The sequence below is a fragment of the Rhododendron vialii genome, chromosome 7a (assembly GCF_030253575.1).
Source record: "Rhododendron vialii isolate Sample 1 chromosome 7a, ASM3025357v1".
In the NCBI taxonomy this organism is placed as follows: domain Eukaryota; kingdom Viridiplantae; phylum Streptophyta; class Magnoliopsida; order Ericales; family Ericaceae; genus Rhododendron; species Rhododendron vialii.
Window position 1 is genome coordinate 2,983,863 of NC_080563.1, and position 24,982 is coordinate 3,008,844.

Consider the following 24,982-nt stretch of genomic DNA (forward strand, 5'->3'; position numbering starts at 1 on the left):
GCTCCGCTCAGTTTGTTTATGCTCGGCTCGGCTCGGCTCGTTTAGTAAATGAGCCAAGTGGAGCTCAAATCGTTTGACAAAAACTCGGCTTGTTAAAAAAGACTTTGCTCGATTAAATAGGTTCGCTTAGAGCATCCGCATTATAATAAGCAAATGGATGTGAATAAGCAAATTTAACAACAATGCTCAAAAAACACTCCACATTGTAATAACCAAAGTTACAAGTCTTTTAGTAAATAACCAAATTCCACCTATTCCATAACCAAACTTAACAACTTTTACCAATAATCAAAACTCAATAACCAAACTCAACAATTAAACTCAAAACTCAATAACTCAAAAACACCCCATATTGGAATCGTCTCATCGAGACGAATAATTTGGTGTGGTCGGGTGCGTAATTAAAACTCGTTTGCGATTGGACAATTGTGCATTGTGTATTATGGGATTTTTTTTGATTAGAGATACAAAAATAACCAATGTGGAGATAGAGGTTGTTAAGTTTGATTATGGACTAAATGGATAATCAAATGCTGACGTGGCACATTTTGATTATTGATTTTGATTAGTACCATTGCGGATGCTCTTAGTAAATAACTAAGTTCAGCTTGTTAAAACTCGAATTCAAATTTTTGGCTGTTAGCAACCATACTACTTTAATTTCCAAAAAGAGAAAAAAAAAAAAAAAAAACCAAAATGAACATTCTAGCTCGTTAGGCATACACGTGTCGTTCTTAGATTCCCTCTTCTCTCAACCTAGATTGTTCTGGTCTACATTTAGCTTCCTTTCATCAATGCAACAAATCCTCTTCTGGAACTCTCTCTCTCTCCCTCTCTCCCTCTCTCTCTCTCTTTCTTACGTAGTCGACTCCTGCATATCGAAGGTTAGCCTCTTTTCTCTCTCTTTCATGGATTTGGTCATTCGAAACTGATGGGTCGTTAACTTGTTTAATCTCTGTTTTGTTTGATCTACAAAATAGTCACCTTTAATCCTCGTATCGAATTTTGCCTTCTCTAATTGCTTGCGTTTGTGCATTTCTCCAAGCGAATAACATCTTCATAGCTTCTCTTTTTTTGGTTTGGGTTTGCTTGGGTAGCATTCCTGAAGCTTTGTTTTGTATTATCGTTTTTGCCTTTTTGGTTGGAAATTCTACACTCGAATTACCTATTCCTCGTAAAGTCAAGTCTCTTTGGTTTAGAATTGTATGTGTAGGCTATTCTTTTTCTTTCTTGTTCTGTTTTGTGCAGGAAAAATTGGTCTCTTATCTATAATCATCTGCGATGCTATTGGTCTCCTAACGGATTTGATGTGCATGCTGTTGTTTGATTTTGTTTGTTGTGAATATTGGGGAGGCACCTTGAATACTTACTTATTTCGCAATAGGAAAATGCTAACTTCTGCTTGTTATTCTGAGGATAATGTGTAGAAAGTGTAATGATATCCGGAAAAAAATGTATTAATATATGTGAAATGTGTATTGATATCCAAACTTGTTTGTCATTATATGCTTATTATCCTCCGCCTAATAGGTGGAGATTTGCAATACCGTTATGCTTTGAAAATGATGGATTATCAGATAGCCTCATTGGTAATACTGTCCACTCTCGAAAAGAACAGAATGTTTGGGGTTTCTATGCATTTGAAGCAAGTGAGGGCGATTTAAATATCTTCTTGTGGGGTCAAATAATGAAATTTGACTGCAAACAATCAAATATCCTTGTGGAAATCAAACTGAGTTGGGTCAAGTGACCCCACTTGTATCTTATTCCTCCGCCCTTGCTTGTGACGATGCACTTAGAGATACACGGGTGTGCACATGAACCAGTTGGGGATGACGTTAGGGGTGTGAACCGTTGTAGTTATGCAATAATCTTGGAAATTACTAATGATTAATGAGGTTTGTATTGATTTTGGCATGCGGCCGCGCACTTATTCCCCTGATTGCCGATTGGTGTTGTTCGTTGCTTCCTCTGCATGCATGCTGATATGTTCATCCATTAATGACTGCACCTGAATTTGCTAGTGGCAACCATCAAATAATTCTTCCACTTGCTTTTTATTTTAACTTTTAAGTACTTCCACATGTATATAGTTCTGTAGTTTGATAGTTTTTTACTTTTTGTGGGATTTTCTATTTCTGGATTTTAGGCTTCAGTTCTTAGAAAATGCAGAGGGATAGAGAAAGAGCAGAATCCAACAATTCAGGAGGCCCTTTTGATGGTTTTGGGGGCTTTGGAGGTTTTGGACCTCAAAGGAGCATTATGTCTAGTATTTTTGGAGGAAGGGATCCATTTGATGATCCGTTCTTTACTCGTCCTTTTGGCAGTATGTTTGGATCTAGCATGTTTAATTCAGGGAGTCCTTTCAGAGATTCACCACAGATTAGTAGCTCAAAGGAACCAATTATTGAGGAACTACAATCTGATGATGAAGAAGAGGAATCTGATGATACTAGTGCCAAGGGGAAGGGTGTAACTAAAACGCATAAGCATGCGGAGTCGAACAAACAGCCACATGTTGAGCACCCAGATGACAAGCCTGATGGTAAACTTGATTTTTTAGTTGCTTGTGACATGGTATGACTTGTTGCAATTTTGTTGTTAAAAGTACGGATATTTTTTGGCTGTTTACCTGGTAGAGAATAAGAGCAAGGATGTGACTTATAGGAGTGACTACAACAAGGTTGAAGGTTCAAAACCTCAGGCTCGGAGTGTTAGCTTCCAGAAAGTCACATATGGTGGTATAAATGGGCCTTATTACAGTGCTACAACAACACGAAGGACTGGCAGCGATGGAGTAAATTATCTTTCTAGTTTGCCCTTGGTTGAGTCAATTTGTTGGTGGTTTGTTTCCTCTCTAATGCTTGTTGTTTGGAATCAGGTGGTGCTAGAAGAGTGCAAACAAGCGGATAGAACAACTGGTCAAGCAGAACACAGGATCTCTCGAGGAATGCTTGACAAGGTACTTTCTTTTGTTTGTCTTATTTCAAACATAGGTTTAGCAACACAAAGGATCTATCCGAGCCTCCGAGGATTACATGAGAGGTACCTATCAAAATTTGTAATGCCGTCGGCCATATGTGGTGATTAAAATTTGTTCCTTAGTTATTAAGGTCAGCTTTTGTTCAGGATTACATGATTGAAGGTTTTCATGGGGCGGTGGGTTATTTTTCTGTGTATCAGGATAGATATGCACCCTCAACTGCCATGTTTTGGATTTATATATCTTTGAGAAGACATGCAGTTGTACATCCCATAGTCATCTATAGCTAATATCTTACTCAAGTATTGAGGATCTGACAGAGATGCTTCACAAACTTAGAAAAGTCCATGTAACATAGGTTTTATGATCATAATCTGACACACATATATTGCACGCTGTTGTCTACTTGTTCAACACAGTACTCTCAATCATGCGAAGTGTGGTTGCTTTGGGTTCAGGATTGGTGGTGCTGACAATATTCTTAACTCAATTTGTATGCTTAATACTATGTTCTACACGTTTAGGTGGTGATTGAGTTGGTTTTTTGTGCAAATGCAGGGCCATTCAGTTACAAGGAGGCTTAATTCTGACGGTAAGGTGGATACAAACCAGACCTTGCATAATTTGAATGAAGGTTTGTTCCCGCCATCATTGTTACAGCTTAGATGTGTAGTATATATGTTATTGAGTAAACCAGATGACTTACCATTATGTTGGTTATTAGATGATCTTGCTGGTTTTGAACAAGCTTGGAAGGGTAATGAAGAGAGGCATTTTCCTGCTTGGGATGATGGGTCCACCTTCAATGATGCCACAGGTAAGCATGGGGGTTGTGGTTGTTTTTCCTCTTAACCACCTCCGTCTCTTTCTCAGTCTTTGTTTTTTACAATTATACACACAGCAGGCGCGTGTGCACGCACATATTTATGAGTAACTTGAGTTCACATTTATGCAATGGTTACGCAGGGTCTGGCAGCAGCGGACCAAGTGGATGGGCAAGCAGAAGTAGTTTGGCTCTTCCATTTGAGGGGTTTTCTGGAGGGACTGGAAGAAGGGGAGCTTATAATGAACCTAGGACGCCGCCTTCTAGTGGTCGGCCTAAAAAAGTTGTCACAATTAACATTGAATAAGAGTGCATGTTAATGCGGCATACCTCTTAGTAGTAGTGGTCGTCGTGGTGATAGTGGTGCCGGCGCAAGTTCGTCAGCTGCTGAGGACATTTGCTTCCAATGGACATCGCATATTTTATGCAGCATTCTTCTTCTTGGACTCTCTTTCGTTTGAGATATTATTACTTGAAACGAGGATGGAAATGGAAAATGTCGGGTGACTTGGAATTTGGAAACCAAATTAAAAATGTCGTTAGAACTACCGGAACCAATGGTGCACTCTGCCAGCAACAATCATTGGAGTAACGAAAATTAGTAATTGGGCTTGTAAATTATCACATGACAATAACCACCACGCCAAAAGATTCTTTTAGTTTTAAAAAAGCTTTAATTCAATTTTAAAAAATTTAAGAAAAAATCTCTCTACGAAAAGATTGAGAGTATTGTCAATTTTATTTTTTATTTTCGTGGAGGACATCAATGTGATTTTTAAGAAAGTCGTGGAGTTGGTGAAGCGATGACGGTATACTTTGATCTTGATGATGCGTAGGTGGGTGGAGAGGTGGTGGTCTAGTGATGATGTGTAAGTGGTGGCCTTGATGGAGGTGTGGTGGTTGTAGTAGTGGTGAAGTAATGGTGGTGGTAGGGTTTGGTGTGGTAGCCATGGTGGGCTGGTTGTTTTGTGCTGGTGGAAATAATGGTGGTGGTGGAGGCGTGGTAATGAAGTGATGGTGGTGGTAAAATGATGGCATGGAGGTAATGGTGGTAGTGTGGAGGGGTGGTAGTGAAATGATGGGAAATTGATGACAGCGATGGTGAAATTAGGGCGATGGTGGCAGTGGTGCTGGTAGGGTGGAGGTGTGGTGGTCCAGGTGATGGTGTGTACGTGGTGGCAGTGGTAGAGGTGTGCAGTGCCGGCCCCGACATTTGGGTTGTCCAAGCCCGACCTTCCGCTTGGTTGCCCACTCGAAAATTATAATCGCAAAAAAGATTTGCAGGGAACCACGCAAGGAAAAATGCGAGTCTCACAAAAATCTAGAAAAATATCCAAAAAATTTTGAATATTATTTTATGGGGCCCTGTAAAAAATCGGCTCCAAGAGATATCGATCGGTAAGTATTACTTTTGGATTAGTTGGGGCGAAACTACTCAATTCGCCCATAGGAATTCAAAAGTAACACTTACTAATGTCCATTGGAGCTGATTTTTTACAGGCCCCATAAAATAATATTAAAAAATTTATTGATATTTTTCTAAATTTTTGTGGGACCTAGAATGGGCCCAAACAAGTTTTTCCTTATGTGGTTGTCTGCAAATCTTTATTGCGAATAACAGGGCTCGTTGCTCACTAGTGTTAAGTATAAAAAAAAAAAAAAAAAAAAAAGGCATACAAGCAACAACAACAAAAAGGACAAAAATAAGATTATATTGTTCATTTAGCTTGAATTACATCATCCGTCCCTTCTCGTTTTGGCTATAGCGTCCCTTTTTCTTTTTTTCTTCTTATCTGATAGCCTTCCTAATTTTTTTTATCTGTTATTTACCCCAGGTATGTAAAAACCTCTCTTTTACCCTCTTAATTTTTTCAAGTATCATAATTTTTAAAGTAAGTGGAAACCATACATATTTACTTTTTTTTAAAAAATTTGTACAAATTTTTTTGGATGATGCCTCTAAATATATTTTTTGCTGGATTTCTATTTTTTTTTTTTTGTATACATGCAATTTTTTTTTTTTTGTTCCCCTTGCCGGGGGGTTGCCCGAGCCGGCCGGCTTGCGGGGCTTACCCCTAGCCGGCCCTGGAGGTGTGGTAGTTGTAGTCGTGGTTAAGTATTATCGGAGGTGGTGCGATGATAGCGGTAATATAATGTTGTTTGAAGTTTTGTGAGGGTGTTGGTGGCGGGGGTAGTAGTAGTGGTAGTGATCGCAGAGGAGTGAGAGTCGTGATGGTAAAATGACAATGGTGAGGTGGTGGTGGTCCAGAGTGTCGCACCTCATGCGCTTTGCATTAATAGAGAATATAGGGATGTGCCTAGGGCGCACTCACATTGCTCCTAAGGCGCGTGGTATAAACACAGAATTTTTAGATAGAATCTTTAGATGCGCCTGGAGCACAATAAAATCGCACCTGAGACGTAGGCGCTACAAAATATAAGGATGCGCCTAGTACGCACTCCCATTGTGCCTAAGACGCATTGCATTAGTGCACAATAAATAGATGCGCCCGGGGCGCACTCTCGATACTCTTGAGGCGCATTCCAATCACGCCTGAGGCGCATTGTGACTCAACAAGATTTTCAATTCCTCTCGAAACCCGACTGTACTCAACCACAAAGAATATAGGAATGTGTCTAGGGCAAACTCACATTGCTCCTAAGGCGCATGGTATAAACACAGAATTCTTAAATAGAATTTTTAGATGCGCCCGGAGCACAATAATATCGCCCTTGAGCCGAAGGCGTTAGAGAATATAGGGATGCGCCTAAGACGCACTCCCATTGCACCTATAAATAGATGCGCCCGGGGCGCACTCTCGATACTCTTGGGGCGCATTTCAATCGCGCCGTAACTTAACAAGGAAAGGACAGTGAACCGGGTTTTAGTCCAAGTTTACCCAACCCGCTTCCACCTTCGTCTCTCTGGAAGTCTCTTGAATTTACGACGCCAAATCGGGTCTCTTTCCTCTATTTTCACCTCTCTCTCTCTCTCTCTCTCTCTCTCGCCATCCCCTCAGAGACAAGCTCACTCGTATACTCCTTCTTCTACACGAGGTGAACTATTTCTCTGTTTCCTGGATTTGCCACATTACTGGTCACCATATCTTCTTCTTCTTCTTTATGTTTTGGTGAAAACTGGTTACTATATCTATCTGTTCATTATCAGCATTCTTCGTATGAGAATTGCGAGTATTTGCTTTTCCTTGCCCCCACTTGTAATCTTGTATCGACAATTTAACAGTTTTCATGGATGCAGCACCGCAAACCGCACACATTAGAAGCATACAAGCATCCGTAACGTGTTCACATACGTATACGTAGCGCTGCAAAAGGATCAACCTGTTCGCCAGCAGCGCTCGGCTCGTTTAGTAAACGAAACGAGCTCGAACACCTCGATCGTAAAGAAGCCGAGCTTTAGCTTGATTATTCGAACGCTCGGCTAGTGTGCAGCCTTACGTACACGATCGTTTGGATATGTTATAGCGAGTTTGCAAACCTATACTGCTATATTTGGTGTCATTTGTGATTATTGTCTGGTATTTTGTGGATTTTAGGTAATTTGTTCTTAGTTAGTGAGTGTGATGTCTAAATTATTATGGTTCATAAAAGCTGGTCATTGAAAGTTGGAGTTTTGTGTTAAAACACATAAATTGATGTTAGGCATACATAACGAATGTACATGTGTATGTAGATAACTGATATATACAGCGCGATTGGTTTGATTTCTCTGGCATTTTGTTGCTTTAGGTGATTGGTTACGTGTACGGAGAGTATAATGTCGAAGTTATTTGGAGGGAAAGATCCATTTGATGACCCGTTCTTTACTATGCCCTTTAGTGGCTTATTTCCTCCTCAACATAACTCTGGAAATGGATCAAAGGAAATAACAATCGAAGAGGTAGACTCTGATGGGAACCCTTTGAAGCATTCTGAGCCAAGCAAAGAACTTGTTGCCAAAAAGCCTAATGGCAAACAAGCTAATGGTACGAGAAAGTTGTGCATTTAGGCTAGTGCAGTGAATATCGCTACATTGTGATAGACTAGCTTACATTTTCATTTTTCGTGGTTTGTTATATAGGGACGAAGATTTTCAGCTTTCAGAGAGTTGCATATGGGGGATTGAATGGGATGTATTACACTGCTTCAGTCACCAGGAAGAGTGGAGATGATGGGGTTAGTAGTTGTCTTCCAAATCGGATAAGTTGATAAGAGTAGTGTGTTTCTTCTGGTTATGATGTCTGTCCTTGTTTCTGAACTAGGTGGTTATGATGGAGGTCAATGAGGAAGATAAGACAGTGGGTCAAGCCACGAATACAGTTTCTAGAGGAATCCGTGACAAGGTATTCTTCTCGGCGTTCTTCGTTCTCCTTACTACTCACACACGCGCAATTGCTTAGATATATACTATTTGCTGGGGATGTGTATTCTAGTGAAATGAGAAACAAATTAAGCAAACAAGCTAAAAAATGTTGTTCTGATTGTTGTATCGAAGGTTATGGTTCTTGAGAACATTTTAATACTATTTTCAATACATGGCGTATGATTCTCCCTGGGAGAAATTGTATAATTTGGAGTCTCAGTTTTTGCAAGAGATTTGATTTTGAAAGGGGAAGGGAGAAAACAAAGCAACTATCAACATTGTGTGGTAAGATACAATTTCGTGGTAAATTGACCCCATCAGTGCTTCTTCAGGGCCATTCAGTTACGACAAAGCGTACTTCAGATGGTAAAGTGGATACTCTGCAGACTTTGCACAACTTGAATGAAGGTTTGTTTTGTGTGGGACCATTTGTGGGCATTACGTTGAACGGATGGGTGAAGGAAAGTACTGATATTGTGATCTTTATCAGATGAGCTTGTGGGATTTGAAGATAATTGGAAAGCTAATCAACAGAAGTTGCCTGCTGATTGGAACCACGGGTTCAAATTGCTCGAGAATGCAGCAGGTAACCATTGTGAGATACTGGGGTTTTGGTGACTGTCTTTTTTCTTTTTCTGAGAAGATTATAGTTTGTTGTGTGAGGTGGTGTGGTGTGGGTGTGATTATGTATGTTGCACCTTTATCTGCTATATTGGTTATTCACTTATGCCTAATTCATGCTTCTTCATGGTAATGAAAGTTTTGCATCAATGTGAGCTTCGTGTAGTGATGAACAAACTGGCCACAATAGCAAGGATACCTGTGCTGTTCTTCGATTTTCCTTTAATGCCACAACTTTAAATCCACTCTTGTTCATTGGCTGGTCTATATTCACTTAAAATAGCCAAAATTGCAGAAAGCAATGTTTCTAGTATGTAAGTTTTGTTTATTTAGTGGAAACAAGGTCGGTGAGGCTGTAGCCCTAAGATTGTCAAGAGCAATTTCTATGTATCTTTTACAACATTCAGCGTGCTTTCTTTCTTTTCTTTTTTTCTCCTAGTTTTTGTGTGTTACTGAAAACACTCTGTTTGATTAGTTTCACTTTTCATCCAATCTATACAGAGGAGAGCGGCAGCAGATGGGATTGGTGGCCATCTTGGGGTGGTTGGGCTCTTCCGTTTGCAGAGCACTCAGCTGATGCTGGAGGAACCGTGCCAAGGATTGAAGCTGGGACTTCTTCTGGGGGAAGAGCTAAGAAGATTGTTCGAGTCAATATAGACTAGACCATGACTAGTCAACACCCTTTTGGAAGGTCGAGTTAATCCTGAATATATATAACCTGTTAGAGCAATGGTAATGGGACTCAAACACTTGGTGCTTGCCCTCTCTGTTAGCTAAGCTTTGGCTAAGTCATGTTTCTTAGACAAGTATATAGCTTGCAAATCTGGGTTGGATGATGCTCCTTTATCGTATTGGCCACATTATCTGCTTTTGTGGCTTGGTAATTCGTTAATGTTAGAAGTTTGGTGTCGTCTTCTAATTCTTTGTGCATTTGTGCTGATGACCAATGTGGAATACGCATTAGTATGTTCCACTTAGCGAACAATAAGCTTATCACTGTCCGGATATCTGTACTTTTCCTCCTATTTTTTACGTGTTGTGTACGAGTTAACCCTCTCTGTTCATGGTGATCAGGCTTTTTCTAACAGTACATGCCTTCATTACGAATCCACGATATGTAAAGTGTGTACCATATATTTCTCCACACCACATAATTTGTATAATCAACCTCGAAGTAGATAACCATTCAACCATAAGTACGTTTGGAAAAAATTTCAAGACAGACTTGTATAGTACAAAAGTAACGATTCAACGTACTGAATCGTACTCTCTGCACATCTAATTCATTTAGTGTTACTGGTAGAAATTCATTGTCGGATTACATGTTCTTCTCCTGATTGCTGATCGATGTGCCTAACCCAATGGCTGGTGCACTTCCTGGAATCCATCGTTCCACTGTTATTTGCTACATAAGCAATATCCAATCCATTCCCAACTGGCAAAGCCACTGATCTCACGACTCGTGTTGTGCTGCTAAGAACCTCACCCCATGTGAACCCAGCCATGGTCCTTTGGCTAGCATTCTTGCACACTAAAACTGCACCCCTGTGGCTCAACTTAGCAAATCTGAACACTCTCCCAAAGTCCTTCCGCCGCCCATCCACCACTAGAAAATCAACATCAACGAGCCCAACCACTGCATCTTCAGCCCTCCCAACAACCACTTCGGGCGGTGCTACCCCGGCTGCATGCATTGCATTGATGTACTCTAATCTTGACTGCTCATCCAATACCGTGCAAACATGGAGACCACCGGTGTGGCGGGCTGCTATGGCTAGACCTACACTTGTTGCCGTTTCTGCATCAATATTCATCCGCACTTCCACGATCATCTTTGCGTTCCACCCGCCTGCCATGGCAGACATTAACTCCGCCTCACCGGATTCTTGGAAAAGTTTACACTGCAACATATTGTATAAGCAGCGAAAGAAAGTTCAGGAACCAGAAAATAATTTACAAACAAGACTCTTATACACCGAACTTATCCAAACCGACATGCTTAGAGTCAAATTGAAATTGTGAAATGGGTATTTTGATAGAACTGGTACTTGAAAAGGTCGTGTATAACTGAATATATCAAATTTGTCTATTAGATATTACCCTGCAAACTTAAAGGAATAGGTACATGTATAGGAGTGATGTAAACTTACAGATTTGACAGTATCGATGTAAGCCTTTGAAGCTGTTTCTGGTGACCAGACTAACTTCATCTCTCTCTCTCTCTCTCTCTCTCTCTCTCTCGATGGCGGTTTTGGTGAGCTGTTAGGCTGTTCTTCCTATATAACCACAATCGTGAAAGAAGCGCAAATGGTTTTGCAAAACCGTTGACATTTTGTGGGCAGTTGCAAATTAGTACAATACAACGGTGTACGTTAGTGTGGGAATATTATACTACCGTCTCATTTTCTTATCCTTCGTCAGCTTTTATTATATAAAGAAACAAAACATAAATAAAGATGTGATAAGGGAGATATTGGATTTAATGACTTAGGTCTTAGAAGTTAGAATATTAGAGGTGCCAAGTTTGCAAGTTGGGTCGCATTTGGACTGGGAGATACTGAGTCGGGTTATATGTGGGCGGCCGGGATATAGGTCAAGATCAGTGAACAAGTTTGATATGGGCGGACTGGATGCATGTCCAATATACTCATGAACTCGCTTTGGTCGAACAAATTTTTTTTTTAATTCAAGATAGTTACAACTTCCATTCACTTGCGAAATTGAGCAAGAAAACTCGTGAGTTATCACATGAAACTTATTAACCATATCAACTCTCAGAGAAGAAAAATTATGTACGCAAACCCAATAATCAAGTAGACTAGTTAGCACTAGGTGTTTTTTTTTTTTTTCCCCCTCATTTAGTTCATGAAATTTAGGCTTTTCTTTCCAACCACACTCTTTGAGATCTCTTGTTCCCAGTGTGTCAACTGCTACAAGTGCCCTTTCTTTATTGGGTACTAAACTATTAGCGTTGAAGACTTCCTCTGAGTTGGTGTCTTACGTGTGATCTATGTGTCTCATTGTTTTTGTGGTGAATATTATCAAAGTTGTTAAAAGATAGTAACATATCTTCCTCACATTTTGAAAATTTCCACATAATATGCGATCCTAATTGGAGTTGATACTTATCCAGTTATCGCGTTGTTTTCACGGCCTATTCATGAAAGTAACTGTTTTCATATCAGTGCCTTTAAAAGTTTATTAAGGGTCAATGGACAATTAAGGTTAGGTTGATTGCTTAATCAAGCTGCATAGTGGGAGGACATAAACCATCAGTACAGCTATCACCATATTTGTGCACATAACTAATATGGGAAAAACAGAGTGTCCCTCGTCTAAGGGGAATGGGAAATTCTATAGGGCGGCTGATCCAGCCGTTCATTTTTACACCGTACCACAACATCTATACAGTATCATACCACACCAAAACGGTATAATACCGTACCACAACAACATCCATACGGTACCATACCACACCAAAACGGTACAATACCGTACCACAACATCCATATGGTAACATACCACACTGAAACGGTACAATGCCGTAGCCTTAGATGGTAATCCGGGCTGTTTCCCTCTCGACGATGAAGCTTATCCCCCATCGTCTCACTGGCCAACCTTGACCCCCTGGTATTTTGGGTATTTTGACGGACGGTTAATGCTGATGTTATGCCTTCGAGTGATTAATGGCATAAAACTTTTTAGGGGGACTCCATAATATTAATGATGTTATGGTGTCTCCAGTCATTTTGGGGACATCATAGTTTTTCCCTTAAAAATGAGGTGCAACTACACGGATCCATTGACTTGCATAATAACCAATATCAAGTTGAACAAGCTGTATACAGTGATCAGGTTACTAAATGAACACTGAGACCTCTTGCCAAAAAATTAATAGGATAATGCTATGGTATCTGCCTTCTTTTCCGGGGATACCGTATCCCTCTATAATATAACCACTCGAAGACATAATAACATTAAACTAGTCGATTGCATAACATTTTTCAAAAAATGGCATAACCCTATTATTATTATTATTATTAGGCATAACAATTTTCAAAAATAGCATAACATAACCACTCAAAGGCATAACACTTGTAAAAAAAATGGCATAATCTTACAGATGCTATGGTGTCCCCGGTCATTTGGGGAACACCGTAATTTTTGGCATAACTTTACCATTATGAGCATAACTAAAACCCATTACAAGCATAACAGAACCCAAATAAGGCATAACCAAGGAATATCCAAAAAATCAATTAAGGCATAACTTGTTATGGTTATGTTATGCTTGTAATAGATTTTGGTTATACTCATAATGGTTTTATTATGCCAAAAGTTACGGTGTCCCCAAAATGACCGGGGACACTGAAGTCATTTCCCTAAAAAAAAAAGGGTTATTGACAATTAGTCAACTTTGTGAATTGTGATTCTGTGGCGAGGCGTCTAGTAATTTCTTGCTTTCTGAAATTAACTGTAGGGGCCTCAACTGTTCAATTTTGGAGTTTTTTTTTTTCTTCCTTCTCCTGTTTGCCAACAAATTTTGCCTTCGGATGTTGGGTTGATTGATTGTGTTTTGCTTGTTTTGGTGGATTGAAACCATTTTACAGAGAACCAAAAACAATTGAAGTCTGCATGCATATTTTCTCCCATTTAAATGAGCACATGTATACAGTGGGTGAGCTGTAGCCGTACATTGCAACAAATCAAGCTGTACGATACCAACAGAGTATTCATAAATCTTTATTTTGGCAATGACTAAATTAATTAGGGGAGCTTTCATCTTGTTTTAGATGTGTATATTTTGTGTGTACAGAAAGGCAAGTTTTTTTTTTTTTTTTGGCCTGACTACACGAATCGAATCCCAGACCTTGATGAGTATTCTCAAAGTTTGAGCATCCGTGAAACTAGTGGAGCAACCCCTAGGTGTGTATAGAGAGGCAAGTTGTTTGCATGATTATTTTATTTTTAAGATGTGTAAAAACAATTGATATCCCGAGGTCAATAGCCATCTAGTTGCAATAAAAAATTTATTGAACTTATCTTCGGAAATTAGAAGAAAAAAAAAAGTGAGTGACATGGTATTACTAAAATAAGATTAAAGAAATAGGGTATTATGAAAATTGAAAGTGAAGGCTCCAAATAAGTCAACTTATCAGAAAGAATTGCACTGCTTGGTACAAGGCTGTCTGGCTGTGTGTCGAAAGTTGGTTGGTTGCAAGGTTAATGGAAGACCGAAAAAGTTAGATTTCGAGATCTAGTGGAATGGAGAAATTTTTGGATGCAAATAGGGTACCGCTGACGTGGTACCCGACGCAAATATTCGGGTCATTCAAAAATGCAATCGACGGTCCGGATTGAAACACATTTTTCTTTTCTTTTTTAATTCATTCGATACCTTTCAATCCGGACCGTCGGTTGCATTTTTGAATGGCCCAAATGTGTGCGTCGGGTACCATGTGGTATCCGATTTGCAACCAAAAGTTTCTCGAATGGAGTGCAATGAACTTGTGTGAAAGTATTTATGATTTTATTTCTTAAAAGTAAAAATATCTTCCACTAATTGTAATAGGTAATTCTATTAACAACTCAATAGACAACACGTTTTAATAAGATAAATAAAATGACCCCACAAAAAAATCAATACACTTTTTAACACGCGTTCAGATTCTTTGAACCAGGACTCTAGATCATGTGGTCATGAGGGAACACTTAGGTGCCAAGGTATAAGGTTTTAGATTTGAGTTGACGGAGAAACATCGGCCTACTATAGTAATCTAATTTATTGACATACTAACATCATACTGTTTGGTAAAAGAAAAAAAAAGACACATTCAGACACTTTGATTGTGTTCGCTTTGGGCCGATAGAACCAATTCCTATCTCTGCGCACTCGTCCAATGAGTTTTTTTTTCAATTATTACTCTCATTTCTCTGTCTGTCTCTCACCACTTTTATTACCCCAAAAACTCCCTCAAACCCAATAAACAAAGCCTCTATCCATTTTTCACCCGTTTTAATACATTTTTTCATTCTTAACAACAACCCAATTAATTGTTTTTAGCATTGGGCTTACCAACAGCTCAATTATAGTAGTCCAGTAGTCCCATAATTTTGATCCTGGTAAGAATATTGGTCTTTTATTTTGGGTTTAAAAGAGAAGCATTTTCAGGATGAGAAATGCTACGGTGTCCACCCGTCGTTTGGGGACACCGTAATTTTTGGCATAACTGACCATTACAAGTATAACCAAGACTAGTGATGTATATAACCAAAACCTTATAAGGGCATAACCTACAAAATCCCCAAAAATTCTGGGGATTTTGGAGGTTATACCTTTGTAAGGCCTTGGTTATACATATCACTAGTTTTTGTTATGCTTGTAATGGTTGGTTATGCCAAAAATTACGGTGTCTCCAAAATGACCGGGACACCATAGCATCATCCAGCATCATCCTTTCAGGATTGTTTTTAGAACTTCTCGGTTAAAAGTATAGCATTTGCAAGTATCTATGTTTGCCGAGGCTTGATAACAAGAGAGAGGGTGTGATGTCCTTGAGGTTATAAGGTTACCAATTTTGACGTTCTGACTCTTAATTCCTCGGAGATTAATAAAAATGCACATAAATTGATCCGAACAATTATTTTAAAAAAAAACTTTGACCCACACCTGCATTATTCTGCTCCACTAGAGCTTTTTTTTTTCCACTACCACCAGTCGGGCTAGCGAGTAGGTTGAAACAACTCTTCGGTTAAGCAAATCTCTAGCCATGGCAAACAGATTTCTTGTGCCAAATCTAGGAATTTAGTCGGTTTTTAAGTGCATAAACAGTGCTGTTTATTAGAAGGCTGCAATTTCTTAACAGCTGCGGTTTCTTTCGACCAAGAAAGAAGGAACTATTACTGCGCCTGGACTCTGGAGGATTGCATTTGTGGGCTCGGCTCTGGTCCAATTCTTCCCCTTTAATCCGCTGTCCAGTTTCGACAATTTGTGGGCTCTTTCCAAGCCCATAACAATAATCGGAACCATTCACTTTTCAGAGTTCGTCAAAAACATTGGTCACGTCAAAAATCAAGTTGATCCGATAGTGTTTCATAAGATGTTTAAATGGACCCAGGAATTGTGGTTGAGCAGGTGCAGAGTGGCCAATCCAGCTTAGCTACTTCCCTCATTCCTGTTTAAATGCGTTAAAGTTTCAATAAATGTGTTAAATGAGTTGCAATCCAGTGTTACACACCTTTTCTATTACAAGATTAATGCATTTCGAAAACATATCAAACTGTATCCAATCTACGAGATTTTTCAAATGGCCAATGTTTTCGATGAGTTCTAAAAAATAGACGGTTTCGATCATTGTTATGGGCCTAAAAAATTGTCGAAACTGGACAGCGGACCGAAAGGGAATACTAACTGGACAGGAGCCGAGTCCTGCATTTGTTGCTCCCTCTAACCTTCCGGGAATAATACTGCTTGAAGAGAATTGATGTTCCCGAGAATTTAAAAAACTTCAGTTTGGAATTGCTGCATTTTGTTTTTAAAAGTTCAAAAAATGTCCTTAACATGGGGATCTGCCCAAGAAAATGGAATACGACTTTCTCGACCTGGGCTTATGCTCTGTTTGGAACAGCCAATATGGCAGGACAGAAAAGGAATCCTTCCATTTCATGCATCCAAAAAAACCAAAAACCAAAAACAAAGAATGGGATTAGGAATCTCTCCATCAGTCCATTGTTTTGGCACATTAGCTGGACGGCAAAGCCTGTTGTGTTTCGAGAGTAATAAGTGGACAGAGATAAAAGAGTAATAAATAGAAAGAAAATTCATCGAAAACTTTGCTGAGAGAAAGGGATGAGGTTCTTGGAATCCCAAATGAACAAAACCAGGTCCTCTAATCGCTCTTCAACGATCGGAAAACGCTCCTACTTAAATCCTGTTAAAATTTCACTTGATGCAAAACATTCATTTTGAGTAATGAATTCCAATTCAATGTGTCAATATGAAATTTTTTTATTGATAAACGTGTTTAAAAACCGATAGAGTATGCCTTTGACATGGTTGTTTTCCATGAGTTTAAGGCAACCCTATCTACAAGGACCAGAGCCATTGTAAACTCTACTCCACACAATTTTGAAATAAGTAGGTGGAGAACATCTTGAATGCCTTCAGTTAAATGCATTTCCTGCATTCATAACACTGCTGTGTTCTGACATAAACAATTGATCTACTCCTTCAGTGTAGGGAACTAGAGATGGGTCAATAAAAAGTAGGACCACGTTTTCTGAAAGAGTAGATTCCAAATTCAAATTTCCAGTTTAAAAAAATAATAAAAAGACTCCAAAACAAATTGCACCATTTCAAGCTCAAATTTACATGGAAAGATGTTTATTTGGACTGTGGAATTGAATATGAAAGGTATTCAATTATCACTCACCAAGGTCCGGTAGTGCAAGGACAACTTGAGTTTGGCCAAATTCTTTGGGGTCTTTTTGGCATGGTCTTTTTGATTGCTTTCTCTTGATCTTTATAAGATTCGTATCAAATTTTTACACCATATATTTCGTCTCTGCAAGAAGACTCGGAAAAGCATAAAAAAATGGACCAAAGTTTTAAAAAAATTCATATAAAACAACAAATTGTGTAAAGATTTAGAGAAAACAATAAAATAAAATAAAAATTGTTCCAAAAAGTCCTTGGAAAGTTTTAGGCCAAACTCACATAGTTGTCCTAAACAATTGTTTTTGTTGCAAGGAATTAGGAAACAAATACTCATTTACATTCTACATTTGCTATAAAGGGAATAAAGTACTGATTTTGGCCTAAAAACAAGGAGAAGGGTACAAATAACCTTAATGAGACAAGTTACGAGTATAGGAAACCTGCCCTATCAATTAGCTGAAGATCAGTGATAAAAACATTCAAGGGCAAAATCCCATATACTGCATAATTCCAGGACCCGCCCTCTCTACCTACAGTCTAAAATAACTCAAAATACTTACCAAATGCACAATTTCAGTCCTCAAAGCAAGGACAAAGCATTTTTTAGAAGACCAAACTAACTTGTAGCTTCAACACCACCAAGAAGTTGGTGATAATGAGCTATAACTCCATTAGAGAATTCAGCAAATGCTTAGTTCACTCAGTTCTTCCATCACATTATCAATGGCTGGTCTGCTTTCGGGAGATTCATGGGTGCAAAGAGTAGCAATCTTCCCCATCGTAGCCGCTTCGGATTCAGAAAAGTTCCCGTTAAGATTTGAATCGATGAAGTCTTCAAATTTGCATGTTTCGGCCCCTTGCCGGGTTGACTGGGAAACCTTGCATTTTCCAGAGAGGACCTGAAACATAATCATCCCAAATGCGTAGACATCGCTCTTTTCAGTGAACCGGCCGGTGGTAGTGTATTCAGGGGCCAAGTACCCCATTGCCGCGCTAGCTTTGAGAGTGGAGAAGATAATGTCATCCGCAAGGAGTTTGTGTAGGCCCGAGTCGGAAAGTAACGGGTTGTACCGTTCACCGATAAGCACTTTCTCAGCAGATATGTTTTGGTGAACAAGGGCAAGTTTGTTTCCTTTTTTCCCATGTAAATATTCTATGCCTGGTTTGAAATAGCAATGATTTTTAGTACATTGAAACAGCAAGAAGGTGAGGAGATTGTCCCTACTAAAACCGGAGTCTACGTTTTTTTTTTTTGAAATTTGAACTGTAACCGTAGTCTATGTTGAGTCTCTCCTAATATACCACCAAATAAAGTGCTTGTGAATATAAACGTGGGTTGTGCAATACCGAAGACTCGACTAGATGTTATAATAAAAACATATTGTATCAAAATTGCAGGAAGAGGAAGACGAACAGACCTTTCGCAATGCCTTGGATGATAGAAACTCTAGTAGACCATTCAAGAACTTTCCCACTGCTAGCCTTCACGTCAAGATACTGCAACAAGTTACCGTTTGAGACAAAATCGTAGATGAGAAAACACTCTCCCCTTCCTTTCGAACAGCAAAACCCTCTCAACCGAAGAAGATTTTCATGTTTCAATGAGGTCAGGATCTTCAATCCCTTCAAGAACTGAGATTCATCAGACTTACAACTACTCTTCGCAATGCACTTTATAGCAACAACAGAACCATCCCTCAACAACCCTTTGTAGATAGCTGAGAAACTACTCTTCCCCAGCAGGTTAACTTCTGAGAAGTACTGGGTAGCGGACTCCACATCTTCTAGATTAAACATAAAGCTCTCCAAAACTTCTTGAGAGTACCCGCTTCCGTTCCAACCTTTAGCCATTGGGTCCCACCCATTGGAATATTCGAGAGATATGAGGGGAGATGCACTTCTCCTGCTGCAAACCTCCTTGACTTGATCAGTACTGAGTCGACTATCGGAAGTATCAAAAGCGCTTCCGATTTTCTGTTTCCTACGACGGTACCATAAGAATGTGAGAAGTGCACTAATTGACACTGCGACTGTTGCTCCAATTGCTCCACATATGAGAGCAATTCGTGGCATTGTAAACTTATTTGAACAACCAGTTTGAGTGCAATTTGAATTGAAGTTTGCCGACTCTGGGATGTCCTTTTTAGGAAGACTGCTTGAGCCGGGTCCAAATGGTTCAGGCTTGCTTGGGGTTAGAGAAGAACAAACTTCCAAGGTAGAAAAACCAACCCCACATAAGCCCGTGTTGTTTGAGTACAGGAACCCTTGGTTTAATCTCTTCAAAGCTTCATTTCATCCACACAGAAGACAAAATTCAAGAGAGAACTTCCCGTTAGTTGGAATACAGATTATCAGAGCTTAAGGCACAGGCATGAAAATGAGAAGGGAAACAGAAATACCTGTTGGGACGTTGCCAGATAGAGTATTATTTCGGACATCCAGAACTTCTAGCATTGGAGGGTTGGCCAATTTTGTTGGGATTGAACCAAAGAGGCGATTATCACTTAGATCCAACCTTTTTAGAAATGTCAAGTCCCCCAAACTTGCAGGAATCGCTCCACTTAGTAAATTGTATTGTAGAGCCAGAACACTAAGCTTCTTCAGAGACCCTAGCTGAGTTGGAATGCTTCCGCTCAACTTGTTGTAACAGAGTTGCAAAACTGCAAAAAAAAGACAACCAACATAAGCTTCTTTTGATCTTGCTAACAATTGCTTAGTGAGAACTGTTATTTCAGCGGAATCAGCCAAGGAATGAGTGAAATTAAATTTGAGAACAAGCTTTAATCTTTATTCAGTTCCATCAGCACGCTCAACCGACACAATTACCGGCGTGAGGAGAATCAAATGCATCAAATAAAGCTCTTCTTGCTCAAAGTCTAAGACCAAAAGACGGGAGAGGAAAATAAGCTTCTGTTGTTTTTATCAGCAAAAGCAGCTTAGTTCAGTTCATCAGTCACAAGTTTTATGAAGAAAACTAGCCCAAAACTTAAATCGGAATATTTAGGCCTTTCCATCGTTTGACAAGTCTTGCTAGAAGCATAGAAGCAAGACAATGATGGTCAAGGTCAGTACGATAATAAGTGAAATGCCAACCTGAGCATAGGGTGTTTCAAGCTCAGCTCCTTTAAAACTCAATGGGCTCGAGCTCGAATCTAGCCCAAAATTCAAGCTCAAGCTTGATTAGTATTTTAGAACTTGAGCTCAGTTCAAGTACTAAACGAGCTGAGCCCAAACATACAAGTTGAGCATATCAACACGAAACGAGCTATGGCAAACTCAAACTCAGCTCTTTATAAACAAGCCAAAAAATTCTATTCAAGCTCGTTCAGCTGGGCTCGTTTACTGAACACGTTTACTGAACAAATCGAGCCTCGAGCTGGCAGCCCTGCAAACAAGCTTGGTGGTGTTTTCTCACTTATTTATATGCACACTTAACCCATGAGATAATCAGTGGTGGCAAAATCAAACAAGACACATCAACAGTCTCCTTGCCAAACCTAAACCCTCAAAAGAGAGTGGGGATAAAGAAAAAAGAAGCTCAAGTTCTGTCAATCAGTCATTATCAGGCAATGCTACTAATAATAATCTTGAAACCCACAATGCCATTAGAACTGAATAAGCTGAATACAACCCGCAGATATATCAAAACTAAGCAAGCAATCGAGACAACCCATTTGCTCAAAAGAAAAGTACCCAAACACATGCACAGATCCATAACCAGAACCAATATCTTTTTTGTTTTAGTGAAATGATTGGGATATTCAAAAGGCCAATTTTTTTCCCAAAATCTTTTTTGTTTTAGTGAACTTTGTCAAGTTCCAGGTCAAATTTGTTTACTTTTCGGTACCTTGCAAGTTTGAAAAAATCCACCAAACCCAAATATAAACAAACATAAAATTTGACTAATCTTTTAGAGGCTGAGAATTTTCAGAAAATACAGAAAATCTGGACGGATAAAAAAAACTAATTTTTTTACCCATGCCAAATTACACAGCCTAACTTTCCCAAGAAAATGAAGGGAAAATCAAATAAGAAGAAGAGAAAGAAAACCCAACACTAACCTTGTAGATTAGACATATTCCCAATCTCGGGAGGTATTTCCCCGTTAAAATTATTCACATCGAGGTACAACTCAGACAGCTCATTGAGATTCGCTATCTCCTTGGGTAAAACTCCAGTAAGCTGATTGAAATGCAAGAACAACCCAGATAAGCTCTCCAGCTGCCCAATCTCCGGCGGTATCTTTCCGGCCAACCCTTTTCCCTGGAGGGAAATGTTCACAACACGACCCTGGTCATTGCAGGCGATTCCTTCGAATGCGCCGCCGCATGGGGCGGCGGAAGCGCCGGTGCCGGCGGCGGTGGAGGTTGGGGACCAGGAGGAGAGGTACTGGCCATTTGGGTCGAGGGAGGATTTGATGGACATGAGGATGGCGAGCTGGGAAGTGGGTTGGGAGAGAGAGGGAGGGACGAGAGAGAGGAGGAGGAGGAGGGGGAGGAGGTTCATGTTTGGTTTGGAGGAAAAATGGTGTGTGAGGGAGTGAGATAGTTTTATCATGGTCTTTTGAGTGGCGTTTTGCTGGGAAAGTGTGGAAAGTTTTCTGTTTATTAATTTTTTTCCTTGGCCGAGCAAAAAAAGTTGTCTGTTTTACTACTAGTACAGTATTTGGTTCAAAATAGAGAGAGAGAGAGAGAGAGAGAGAGAGAAGTGGTGGTGTTGGATTCGAATCTAGTACTGTATTTATTACCAGAAGTATAGGTTACTGGTCACTCAACACATTGGAATTCCTTTTTTCAATTTGAATTCGACTTTTCTTCTGCAGGTCAGACTTGAATTAAACCGTAAAAAGGAGTTGCATTTCGATTGCCCATCTCAATTACTGTATAAAGTAGTGAGGAGTCCTACTTGTAGTACTAATGAGATTCGTACTTGTGTGAGATTCTTACTGGTAAAAAATAGTAGGAGTAGTATATTTTTACATATTACTTCTTCCGTTTTAATTTAAGTGTTCTCCTAGGAAAATCGTGCATTTTAGAAAGTCAAAATTTTTACTCTAAATTTCCAAAATTAACTTTAAAAATTGTGAAGTTAATTATATGTATGAAAATCGCTTGTATCTTTTAATATAGATCTTAAAAAATATGTAATATGAATTTTGTTTGATATATCTCAATTAGTTTTATTATACAAAAATTTTAAAATCATTAAAAATATTATAAATTGAAAGATATTATCAATCTAAAAATAACATGAATATAAAAAGTAGTCAAATCAATGTGTACTTTTTAGGGGTAAAATTGAAAGTTTGGCTTGTTTTGATAGTTATTTTTAGAGAGTAGACACTTATTTGTAAACATCCCAAAATATAAATATTGACACTTAATTGGAATGGAGAGAGTAATATGTAAAAATATGTTTTTTTTTTTTTGAAAATGCACAAATCCCCATAAGGGGCATTTAAAGTGGGATGGATGGACTATATTTAGACAACTGTAATTGCATAGATTACCCTGTTAGAAACCCTTCATGTGCTATCAATTCTTTTGGAGTCGTCCATTCATATTTTTGCTTTGGCTTTAAATTGAACCCCATCAGTGACAATGAAATGATCTAAAAAATTAATCAAAATGCGCATAAACTCAAGACTGACCTGGACATATAATTATAAAAAAATCATTTGGTATTACCAAAACTTGAACAACTCAGTGACATTCTTTGTCTGCTTAAATATCTTTAGTTGTTGAGATATTGAATTCGGTCCTGGGAAGCCCAATATTAAATTGATCCTCACCCTATGAGTTGCTCCTCTTCTATTGATCCTCAATAATTCAAGTCATTGAATGCAGAATTTCAAATTTTATGGCAATGAAGTTGGTGAGCATACGGATTGGGAAATTCCGTAGTGTAAGGTCGTGCAAGATGTCCTGTGAGACGTATACGAACTATTGAACTTGTCAATGAAAGATTGAATATAATCCGAGTTTCTACAAATTCTACCCATCTATTGCCATCCATTATCGAGATAGACAGCCGAATTAACCGCACTACAGCACCCCGGTCCGTGAGCATACTAGTAGAGTACTAGTTTCACGAGAAAGTTTCACTACAGCCAGCTATATATGCAGTGATGTCAATAGCATCGATTTATAGAAAGTTAGAAACGGCCATGCCATCATAGCCCACAAAGGAAAAAATCGGAAAGAAGTACTATGAGTCCTGCTATAGGAACCGATCGATTCCTTACCAAAATCGTATCGAAGGCCATGCGCTGGACCGTTTCCGGCCACCGAACGGCCGATTTGAGTAGTCCAAAAATTCTATAAAAAAAACGAGGGGGTTCATACGAGAATTTTTGGACTGCTCGGATTGACCGTCCAATGGCCGAAGACGACCTGGCGTGGCCGTCAGTACGATTTCGGCAGGGGACCAGTAGGTCCCTATAGCTTTATGGCTATTTCATTGTCTTTAGCATCGCCTTCTTGTTTATTTTTTAACTTTGGCCCATATTACCTTTTAGTTCTTTCCATCGAAACAAACAATTAATTCTAAATGTTTTTGACAAAAACTAAACAAAAGTAAGTAAACATCAACAATATCCACTGCTATACTTAGAATCTTATTTTTCACATAATCGGTTCTGGAATCCAAAAAAAAATTGATGAGATCTTTGCGAGGTAGCCTGACGCTTATCACATAAATCGAAATTCTCAAATACAAAATCCCTAGTATGATTTTGATTTAAACAAAGATCTTATTCCCTAGTATTCTTCATGTATCAATCCTAGTCAAACTAATTCGTTATTTAATTAATTCTACGAATGTTGGCTTGTGATAGTAAAAATGAATAAAAAGATTAATTCATAATAAATTGATAGCCTGAGACCTAGGACTTGGTCACATCACCTTAGTGACACTGTTCTATTTCCCTCAATTTTCATGAGCCAATCAAGCAGTCTACCATGGTTAGCTTGGAATATATGCGACTAGACATTGTGCATTTCGTCGGAACTATAATTGGTGATGAAATATAGGTGAGAGAACTTTGGTAAATTATTAAAAAGTTAGGTGAGACAAGCCTAATGGTTAGCCCGGTGGTCAAGACAAAGTTTCATATTCGAAATTTTTCCGGTATTATCAATTTTTTTTAGATTAGTTTATACAGAGTATTTGCTCCGACTTTAAATGAAACCTCTGCTAGAAGACAGTGGATTTATGATTTCTCACGATCGATTAGTCGATGTTCGAATAAGTTGGTCCGAACACATAGTTATAAAAAGAATTATTAAAAGTTAGGAGATGGACCACTGCCTTTTGCAGAATAGTGCCAACCTTTGGGTTAATGTGACAATGATGACCATGGAAAAGAACAAAAAAAGAAGGTGAGATTCGACATAATGGAGGACAAATTTGATTCACATGATCAAACGGGAAAAGGTAGCTCAACCCCCCCTTCCTCCTCCTCCTCCTCCTCCTCCTCCTCTCTCTCTCTCTCTCTCTCTCTCTGGTCTTGTTCTCTGGTCATTTATTTCAAAACATGATCAAAGGCTCTGGATTATCTACAGTCTATCTTTCTATCAGAAAGTTGCTCTAGTTTTTGTTTATCTCGGGCTCACTTCAATAATCCAGATAGTTCATCTTGTAGTAAGTAAGTGTAAGGTATGCACGATGATTTGTACAAAAAGAATTTATATGAAAAAGACCGGGGTAATGTTAATCGGACATGCTGATTGAAACAACCGTCATATATATTGACAA

The 24,982-nt window shown here is 39.0% G+C and overlaps 4 protein-coding genes across 4 annotated transcripts; 2 read left to right on the forward strand and 2 right to left on the reverse strand.

Moving 5' to 3' along the window:
* The first annotated feature begins 773 nt into the window (after positions 1-773).
* LOC131333934 (uncharacterized) lies at positions 774-4,340 on the forward strand. Its single transcript, XM_058368766.1, has 7 exons — positions 774-884; positions 2,150-2,545; positions 2,640-2,797; positions 2,882-2,962; positions 3,542-3,617; positions 3,708-3,800; positions 3,950-4,340. Exons 2-7 carry the CDS (start codon positions 2,167-2,169, stop codon positions 4,111-4,113), a joined length of 951 nt encoding a protein of 316 aa, XP_058224749.1. The 5' UTR covers positions 774-884; positions 2,150-2,166; the 3' UTR covers positions 4,114-4,340.
* A 2,295-nt stretch (positions 4,341-6,635) lies between these two features.
* LOC131333961 (uncharacterized) lies at positions 6,636-9,709 on the forward strand. The gene is made up of 7 exons (XM_058368810.1): positions 6,636-6,863; positions 7,557-7,792; positions 7,888-7,982; positions 8,069-8,149; positions 8,502-8,577; positions 8,660-8,755; positions 9,292-9,709. Exons 2-7 carry the CDS (start codon positions 7,585-7,587, stop codon positions 9,450-9,452), a joined length of 717 nt encoding a protein of 238 aa, XP_058224793.1. The 5' UTR covers positions 6,636-6,863; positions 7,557-7,584; the 3' UTR covers positions 9,453-9,709.
* A 193-nt stretch (positions 9,710-9,902) lies between these two features.
* On the reverse strand, positions 9,903-11,591 carry LOC131333962 (uncharacterized). Its single transcript, XM_058368811.1, has 2 exons — positions 10,941-11,591; positions 9,903-10,691 (listed from the first exon to the last, which is right to left on the reverse strand). The coding sequence occupies exons 1-2, from the start codon at positions 10,998-11,000 to the stop codon at positions 10,098-10,100; spliced, it is 654 nt and encodes a 217-aa protein (XP_058224794.1). The 5' UTR covers positions 11,001-11,591; the 3' UTR covers positions 9,903-10,097.
* A 5,951-nt stretch (positions 11,592-17,542) lies between these two features.
* Positions 17,543-21,859, reverse strand: LOC131332468 (protein NSP-INTERACTING KINASE 2). The gene is made up of 4 exons (XM_058366728.1): positions 21,289-21,859; positions 19,627-19,887; positions 18,646-19,512; positions 17,543-18,386 (listed from the first exon to the last, which is right to left on the reverse strand). Exons 1-4 carry the CDS (start codon positions 21,782-21,784, stop codon positions 17,908-17,910), a joined length of 2,103 nt encoding a protein of 700 aa, XP_058222711.1. The 5' UTR covers positions 21,785-21,859; the 3' UTR covers positions 17,543-17,907.
* Between the last annotated feature and the right edge of the window lie 3,123 nt (positions 21,860-24,982).

What these genes read in the sequence shown, in the direction of transcription:
- LOC131333934 (XM_058368766.1), top strand. Translation starts at nt 2,167, where the DNA reads ATGCAGAGGGATAGAGAAAGAGCAGAATCCAACAATTCAGGAGGCCCT. An exon ending in CCCAGATGACAAGCCTGATG is followed by an intron (nt 2,546 to 2,639) that starts GTAAACTTGATT and finishes TTTACCTGGTAG; the next exon opens with AGAATAAGAGCAAGGATGTG. An exon ending in GAAGGACTGGCAGCGATGGA is followed by an intron (nt 2,798 to 2,881) that starts GTAAATTATCTT and finishes GTTTGGAATCAG; the next exon opens with GTGGTGCTAGAAGAGTGCAA.
- LOC131333961 (XM_058368810.1), top strand. Translation starts at nt 7,585, where the DNA reads ATGTCGAAGTTATTTGGAGGGAAAGATCCATTTGATGACCCGTTCTTT. An exon ending in TAATGGCAAACAAGCTAATG is followed by an intron (nt 7,793 to 7,887) that starts GTACGAGAAAGT and finishes TTTGTTATATAG; the next exon opens with GGACGAAGATTTTCAGCTTT. An exon ending in CTAGAGGAATCCGTGACAAG is followed by an intron (nt 8,150 to 8,501) that starts GTATTCTTCTCG and finishes GTGCTTCTTCAG; the next exon opens with GGCCATTCAGTTACGACAAA.
- LOC131332468 (XM_058366728.1), bottom strand. Translation starts at nt 21,784, where the DNA reads ATGATAAAACTATCTCACTCCCTCACACACCATTTTTCCTCCAAACCA. An exon ending in GAATATGTCTAATCTACAAG is followed by an intron (nt 19,888 to 21,288) that starts GTTAGTGTTGGG and finishes TTTTTTTTGCAG; the next exon opens with TTTTGCAACTCTGTTACAAC. An exon ending in CATCCAAGGCATTGCGAAAG is followed by an intron (nt 18,387 to 18,645) that starts GTCTGTTCGTCT and finishes ATTTCAAACCAG; the next exon opens with GCATAGAATATTTACATGGG.
- LOC131333962 (XM_058368811.1), bottom strand. Translation starts at nt 11,000, where the DNA reads ATGAAGTTAGTCTGGTCACCAGAAACAGCTTCAAAGGCTTACATCGAT. An exon ending in ACATCGATACTGTCAAATCT is followed by an intron (nt 10,692 to 10,940) that starts GTAAGTTTACAT and finishes AATATGTTGCAG; the next exon opens with TGTAAACTTTTCCAAGAATC.